This window comes from Triticum dicoccoides, chromosome 3B, assembly GCF_002162155.2.
Source record: "Triticum dicoccoides isolate Atlit2015 ecotype Zavitan chromosome 3B, WEW_v2.0, whole genome shotgun sequence".
Classification (NCBI taxonomy): Eukaryota; Viridiplantae; Streptophyta; class Magnoliopsida; order Poales; family Poaceae; genus Triticum; species Triticum dicoccoides.
The window spans coordinates 716,765,317-716,774,100 of NC_041385.1; the positions used below are offsets into that span (position 1 = coordinate 716,765,317).

The following is an 8,784-nucleotide window of genomic DNA, read 5'->3' on the forward strand; positions in this document are numbered from 1 at the left end:
CTAAAAAGAATCATTTTACTTCCTACCCTTTCCGTGTCAAACGAAAGATTTGCATCACGTTCGTTTCCTAAAAAGGAAAACATTTGCATCACGTTCATTTCCTAAAAACATTTTGCATCGCGTTCGTTTCCTAAAAAGAATTTGGATTTCCCGCATGGAATGGAGAAAAATATTTTCATCGCGTTCATTTCCTAACAAGAATTCGAATGTCCCATGTGAAGCCTCTCTGATTGGTATCCACGGTACGCGCACACACCGCCTGGGCCTCGACTATAAATAGCGACACCGCCCCCGCAACCATCTGCACCTTTGTCACTCCAGATCCCAGGTTCCCACCCGGTATAGTGAACTAGTAACGGCGATGTCGAATCACGCCGCCGCCGCCACCGCTGGCCTATTAGTCATGCGCAGGGTCGAGGCGACCGCAAGGTGGTTCTCCATTGATCCCGGTCCCGCCGACGCTGGGTGCCAATTCGCGGTGTCTGTGAGGTGCTATGTGAAGCGGTCCCTGGTGTTCCGCAGACGCGGCCAGCCCCCGTACGTGATATACCAGCCATATATCGGGGCAAGCAATGGTTCCATCATGAAGTTCGGTGTCAGAGACCTCTCTGTGCTCCAGAGCGACGATGCCTGCCGATGGGCGCTCCGCAGGATGCTGGCGAGAATGCCCCAGCTCCAGGTGCTCCGCCACACCGACGTCGACTGGGATGACGTCGTACCCTCGAACATGGTGCCGCAGATCGTCCGCGCGGCGTGCGGTGACAACGCCCCCCACGGCTTCACCTTTCACTTCGTCATGGCGGTGGACCGACAGTTCATACATGACGAGCAGGCTCTCCTGATGGCATGTAAGGAGAGGGAGCTGGGCGGCAGTGATAAGCTCGAGAACTGCCCGATCTGCTTGGATGTACTAGAGGGAGAGCCCGTCGTGCAGCCGCCGAGGTGCCCGCACGCGTTCCACCGCCGATGCATTTTTAGGTGGTTCTGCAAGGCGACAACGTGCCCGATTTGCCGCAGCGATGTGAGGATCTGTGCCCTGCCTGAGTTTCTTTCTCTGTAGTAGGGCACTCATGAGACGTAAGGTTCAAGGTTGAGTAGAGCAGCAGTATCCAGTCTCCTTTTTTTTTTCCAAATATCAAAGATTGCAAGATCATTGTCAACATTTCTATCAGTTATTCCCTTCTTTGTTAGGGATTTAGTCGGTTATTTGTTATGTTCGTTGAAAGATTGTAAGGTCGTTGTCATATTTCATCCAGTTATCCCTTCTTTGTCAGAGATTTCTCCCCATAAAGTGAATCATAACGAGGACTTGCAATTTGTAGAAATTATCAAGTACGTAGTACTTTCTTCCTATTCCGATCTAGAGTATGTTCGGTCGCCATGGACCCTCTCTCCCTCTTCTTTCTCCCTCCTCGCACCCCGGCAGCCCCGGCTGCGGCATTGTGGCCTATCGTACTTCGCCCCTCCCGCGTCTGCCACTCCCTGCTCCTCTGGGACTCTTCTGACTCTCTGACGTCGCCGTCCAAGCCCGCCCGCGAGTGCACGCGTACATGGTGGCGCCAGAGCCGTGGCCACGAGTCCACGACAGTCCACGGCCACGGCGTCGTCGCCCCGGCTATTTAAGCCGACCCCAAGGCCTCCCGACCTCACCATCGGCCTCACCTTCCTCCCAGCTTCCTCCCCGAGCTCTCCACCGAGCTCCAAGAGGCCCCCTACCATCCCATTGCCGCCACGGCCGCCGCCTCGGCCAGCTCAAATTTGAGCAAGTCGAGCCTTCGGCCTGAAATGGAGAAGCAGAATTGTTTGACGCCCGTTTCCTAAAAAGAATCATTTTACTTCCTACCCTTTCCGTGTCAAACGGAAGATTTGCATCACGTTCATTTCCTAAAAAGAATAATTTTACTTCCTACCCTTTCTGTGTCAAATGGAAGATTTGCATCACGTTCATTTCCTAAAAAGAATCATTTTACTTCCTTCCCTTTCGGTGTCAAAGGGAAGATTTGCATCACGTTCGTTTCCTAATTTTTTTTGCATCGCATTCGTTTCCTAAAAAGAATTTGAACTTCCCGCGTGGAATGGAGAAAAATATTCGCATCGCATTCATTTCTAATAAGAATTCGAATGTCCCACGCGAAGCCTCTCTGATTGGTAGCCACAGTACACGCACACGCCGCCTGGCCGTCGACTATAAAATATAAATAGTGACACCGCCATCCGCAACCATTTGCACCTTTGTCACACCAGATCCCAGATTGCCAGCCGGTGTAGTGAACTAGTGACGGCGATGTCGAATAACGTCGCCGCTGCCACCATTGGCCTATTAGTCATGCGCAGGGGCGTGGCGACCGCAAGGTGGTTCTCCGTTGATCCCGGGCCCACCGACGTTGGGTGCCAATTCGCTGTGTTTGTGAGGTGCTATGTGAAGTGGTCCCTGGTGTTCTGCGGATGCGGCCTGCCCCCGTCCATGATATACCAGCCATATATCAGGGTAAGCAACTGTTCCATCATGAAGTCGGTGTCAAAGACCTCTCCGCGCTCCAGAGCGACGGTGCCTGCCGCTGGGCGCTTTGTAGGATGCTGGCGAGAATGCCCCAGCTCCGTGTGCTCCGCCTCACCGACGTCCAGTGGGATGACGTCGTACCCTCGAACATGGTGCCGCAAATCGTCCGCGCGGCGTGCGGTGACAACGCCACCCGCGGCTTCACCTTTCTCTTCGTCATGGAGGTGGATCGACAGTTCATACATGATGAGCAGGCTCTCCTGATGGCATGTAAGGAGAGGGAGCTGGGCGGTAGTGATAAGCCTAAGAACTGCCCTTTCTATTTGGACGGACTGGAGGGAGAGCCTGTCGTGCAGCCGCCGAGGTGCCTGCACGCATTCCACCGCTGATGCATTTTTAGGTGGTTCTGCAAGGCAACGACTTGCCCAATTTGCCGCCGCGATGTGAGGATCTATGTGTTAGGAAACGCGCTAATTTCAAAAAAAAATCCTACGATCACGGAAGATCTATCTAGGAGATGCATAACAACGAGAGGGGAGAGTGTGTCCACGTACCCTCGTAGGCCGAAAGCGGAAGCGTTTAGTTAACGCGGTTGATGTAGTCGAACGTCTTCACGATCCAACCGGTCCAAGCACCGAACGTATGGCACCTCCGTGTTCAGCACACGTTCAGTTCGGAGATGTCCGTCGTACTCTTGATCCAGTTGAGGCCAAGGGAGAGTTTCGTCAACACGACGGCATGGTGACGGTGATGATGAAGTTACCGGCGCAGGGCTTCGCCTAAGCACTACGATGATATGACCGAGTTGTGTAACTGTGAAGCGGGCACCGCATGATAACCCACAAGTGTAGGGGATAATTGTAGCCTCTTTCGATAAGTAAGAGTGTCGAACCCAACAAGGAGCTAAAGGTAGAACAAATATTCTCTCAAGTCCTATCTGTCACTGATACGACTCTACGCACGCTTAGTGTTCGCTTTATCTAGAACAAGAATGAAACTAGAAGTACTTTGTAGGTGTTGTTGGATAAGTTTGCAAGATAATAAAGAACATGTAAATAAAAAGTAGGGATTGTTTAGATAAAGAAGCAATAAAGTAAATATAGCGAGTGTGGAAAAGTGGTGGTAGGAGTTGTGAAATTGTCCCTAAGCAATTGACAACTTTACTAGACCGATAGCAAGTTTTGTGTGGGAGAGGCATAAGCTAACATACTTTCTCTTCTTGGATCATATGCACTTATGATTGGAACTCTAGCAAGCATCCGCAACTACTAAAGATCATTAAGGTAAAATCCAACCATAGCATTAAAGCGTCAAGTCACCTTTATCCCATACGCCACAACCCCCTTACTCGGGTTTATGCTTCTGTCACTCAAGCAACCCACTATAAGCGAATCATGAATGTATTGCAACACCCTACATCGGGAATCCCTCACGCTTGCGCGACACGGAGGGCACCATAGGACAGCAACATAACCACAAGCAAATTAAACCAATCATAGCAATTCATCAATCACCGATAGGACAACGAAAATCTACTCATACATCATAAGATGGCAACACATCATTGGATAATAATATGAAGCATAAAGCACCATGTTCAAGTAGAGGGTACAGCGGGTTGCGGGAGAGTGGACCGCTGAATATAGATGGGGGAAGGTGATGGAGAGGTTGCTGAAGATGATGGAGGTGTTGGTGTAGATCGCGGTGATGATGATGGCCCCCGGCGGCGTTCCGGCGCCACCGGAAGCAAGGGGGAGAGAGCCCCCCTTCTTCTTCTTTTTCTTTTTCCTTGACCTCCTCCCTAGATGGGAGAAGGTTTTCCCCTCTGGTCCATGGTCTCCATGGCATGGGAGTGACGAGAGCCCCTCCGAGATTGGATCTGTCTCTCTGTCTCCCTCTGTTTCTGCGTTCTCTGATTCTACCCTTTCACCGTTTCTTTTATATCCGGAGATCCGTAACTCCGATTGGGTTGAAACATTCGCCCAGATTTTTCTCCGAAAATTAGCTTTCTTGTGGCAAAAGAAGAGCATCAACCGCCTTACGAGGTGCCCACGAGGATCAGGGGCGCGCCCCCTGCCTCGTGGCCCCCTCGGGCACCGTCTCGCGTTAGTTTTTCTTCCCAAAAATCATAAATATTCCAAATTGATCTCTGTCCGTTTTTATCCCATTTGGACTCCGTTTGATATTGGGTTTCTGCGAAACATAAAACATGCAGCAAACAGGAACTGGCACTGGGCACTGGATCAATATGTTAGTCCCAAAAATAATATAAAAAGTTACCAAAAGTATATGAAAGTTGTAGAATATTGGCATGGAACAATCAAAAATTATAGATATGACGGAGACGTATCAGCATCCCCAAGCTTAATTCCTGCTCGTCCTCGAGTAGGTAAATGATAAAAAAGATAATTTTTGATGTGGAATGCTACCTAGCATAATCTTGATCATATGTCTAATCATGGCATGAATATTAAGACACGAGTGATTCAAAGCAATAGTCTATCATTTGACATAAGAACAATAATACTTCGTGCGTACTAATAAAGCAATCATGTCTTCTCAAAACAACATGGCCAAAGAAAGTTATCCCTAAAAATCATATAGTCTGGCTATGCTCCATCTTCATCACACAAAATATTCAAATCATGCACAACATCGGTTTTAGCCAAGCAATTGTTTCATACTTTAGTATTCTCAAACTTTTTCAACCTTCACGCAATACATGAGCGTTAGCCATGGATATAGCACTATGGGTGGAATAGAATATGATGATGAAGGTTATGTGGAGAAGACAAAAAGGGAGAAAGTCTCACATCGACGCGGATAACACTATTAGGAAAACGGTTTTTAACGACGGTATATGTGGTCGTTAAAGGTCGGATTGTGGTCGTTAAGGGTTATTAACGACCACAATCTGCTGGTCGTAGTAGGCTCCGTTGTTAAAAGTATAACGACGACATACCTTTTGTGGCCGTTATCTTGTAACGACGAGATGGTGTGCGGTCGTCAATCCCATGGAAATAACGACCACAATTGTCGTCGCTAATAACGTTATCATGCTGACCAAAGTATCATTAGCAACCGCTCTCTTCACACATTGATATCCTTCAGAACCACTTATATTTAGTATAATTTTGCGTTCAACGATCACTTTATGCAACTTCCAACATTTCAATATTAACATCCATATTAATATAAAAACAAGAGAATATTGTTTGAAAGGATCATAGCCTCTTTTATTGATAAAAATACCAATATTCTGACATACATTAAAATATCCTTTAAGAAACTTCAAGTTGGCTTCCATGAGAACTATCACTTACTGATATACTAGACACAATACACTTAATTTCTAACACCTCTTGCACCATGCCATTGAACATTCCTTCAAGCACTTTCCTCGCTTGCTCACAAGCTTGTAGTTTAGAAACCAATTCTGCCTTACTTAATGTTGGTCCTCGCAATGTCTCTAATTCCCCACATACATATCTGGAGATAAAGACACCATTGCGAAATTACTAAGCAAAAACACTATCCAGAACAACCAATATAGATGTTCATTTGTACCAAAAAACTCAAGTAACAACTAGTAAATGTTTTCTCTTCACTCATGAGACACCATAACAAGTCCTTATCATCCTTCACCAATGTCTATAATGCCTCGTGATGTTACTTTTAAGGTGGACCATCCATTCTACAAAAAACACTAATGGTTTATATGTCAGTACATATAAAAGAACTAGCAAAGAGGATAATATCATAAAGCAACAAGTTTCCACTTGAATTCTTCAATAGTCCTTATCCTTGTGCGACAAAGGCAAACTATTTTAAGCAAATATTAATTGGAATGTTTCTTTTCTAATTCAAGCAAAACTGGAGTTATTTTATTTCTCAGAAAAAATGAATTTTTTTTGGTTGTTATTATATACCCAGCTAATTTCTTAACACATATACCCAACAAATTAAAACCAAATATTATTCTCAAGAGTGAGTGATATACATACCTCAAAACGGCCTCCTGGCTTTTCTTTGTGACCCTGGAGGAGAAGAGGAGCTTCTAAGTGGTGAGCATATGAAAAACAGAGCATGCAAGGAGACATCAATTTTTGAGAAGTTTAAGCTTACAAGAAAAACTTACAATTACCTCGCCCTAGAGCATGGGAACTGCACAATGGACCATGTCTGAGCGTCTACAATGGCAATCTGCTCTTTGGGATTCTAACAAATTAAATCAAAAGTGAAAAAACAGTATACATCAGGTATACACGACTATATATTGCACATGATATCTTTTTAGACGTTGTTGCTCAATAATTAGGCTATGCATTCATTGACACATCTCTAGATGTACGAGTCAATAGGCCATCGATTGACGAGGTCATTCTGAAGAGCAAACTAACTCTTCTTTTCAGTTCACACAAGCCAAAATTATCAATCATGTACATACAAGTTAAAAATAATCAGCAGCCAAACACATTGTCCTCATTTTCAGATCAGGCAAGTCAAAAAACGTCTTTGTTCTGAAAAGTGTATGCACGTACCTAGATCAGTGCCACACGCATCTCCAAGCATCCCTTCACAAGACTGGCGCCGTCACCTCCACAAACCTGCATCCAGGTTTACATCTTCACTTCCAAATTGAAAAAAATCTCAAACAAAAATGGTCAGAGTGAAGAATTTAGCTAGTTAATTACCTGCTACACGGCAGCCTATGCACGTCCCGACAATGATCATCCCCGATATATCTGTCATGTTCATGCCATGCGAAAGACTAGAACCCGAATTCACCTCTGTTTTCGCACTGAGCAGCAATTGCGCCCTTTCTCCGTCCTAGACAAGTCCTGCATCGTATTCGCCTCTGCCTCCCCCTCCCATCTAAATATCTGAATAAGAACAGCTGTTAAACCATTGGCGATCCACTCCAAATATCCCCAGCCCACTACTAAATACGGCCGATGCGGTAGCAACACTGACATCATCACCGAGCTAGATCCGACCAACACATAGGAGTATTGACCTCGTCACTGAACTATTAGATCCGATGGATGCAGAACTGACCTCAACGTTGATCCTCTGCACCCCGTTGCGCTGCTCGTCGAGCACCCAACAAGGGATCCGGTCCGCTCAGACGACCTCGGCAGCGAACGTTGATCCTCTGCTCCACTCGACAGCGAGCGTGGATCCTCTGCTCCAATCGAACGACCTCGGTAGCGAGCGCATCTGGGTCGGCGTCCTGGGACGAGGAGGCGAGGGGATGACGTGGTCATGCGGTGTTCATGGCGGTGGCGGCTGTAGGGGCGAGCGGCTCAATCTGAGAGGGGACGCGCCACCGTGGTTTACCTAGACGCGAGACTGTAGGGATAGTTAGAAGTGAATTTTATTTATCTTCCTTTTATCTCCCTCGTTTCACCAGATAAGGATGCTAATTACTCTAAAAATAAATAAAAGTATCAAATATATGGAGTATTAATCAACAAAGGCCACCAAACTAACGACCGGCATATCCAACGTTGTTGGGGAGGTTTCCTGGGGTTAGTTTAAACATGCGACTAGCTCATCATAAGAATAACAACCAAGACTTTTAGACATTGGTCGTTATTGGCTTAATTTCTAGTAGTGTAATCAACGGGCTATGGAGATGCCCATCAATTGATGTCAATGTGAGGAGTAGGGATTGCCATGCAACGGATGCACTAAGAGCTATAAGTGTATGAAAGCTCAAACTGAAACTAAGTGGGTGTGCATGCAACTTGCTTGCTCATGAAGACCTAGGGCATTTGAGGAAGCCCATCGTTGGAATATACAAGCCAAGTTCTATAATGAAAATTCCCACTAGTATATGAAAGTGACAATATAGGGGACTCTCTATATGAAGAACATGGTGCTACTCTGAAGCACAAGTGTGGTAAAAGGATAGTAACATTGGCCCCTTTTTTCTTTTTTTCTTTTTTTGGGCGGGCTTCTTTGGCCCCCTTTTTTTATTTAGGCTTCTTTGGCCTCTCATTTTTTTATTTATTTTATGGGGCAATGCTCTGTAATGACGATCATCACACTTTATTTACTCACAACTCAATATTACAACTCGATACTAGAACAAAGATACGACTCTATATGAATGCCTCCGGCGGTGTACCGATATGTGCAACGATCTAGCATAGCAAAGATATCAAAAAACGGACAAGCCATGTGAGGGAGTCCCGGACTAGGGGGTGTCCGGATAGCCGAACTACCATCATCGGCCGGACTCCAAGACTATGATTATACAAGATTGAAGACTTCGTCCC

General features: G+C 46.0%; 1 protein-coding gene across 1 annotated transcript; it reads left to right on the plus strand.

Moving 5' to 3' along the window:
• Nucleotides 1–361: 361 nt before the first annotated feature.
• LOC119274180 (RING-H2 finger protein ATL78-like) lies at nucleotides 362–1,060 on the plus strand. Its single transcript, XM_037554852.1, has 2 exons — nucleotides 362–400; nucleotides 503–1,060. The coding sequence occupies exons 1-2, from the start codon at nucleotides 362–364 to the stop codon at nucleotides 1,058–1,060; spliced, it is 597 nt and encodes a 198-aa protein (XP_037410749.1).
• Nucleotides 1,061–8,784: the final 7,724 nt, after the last annotated feature.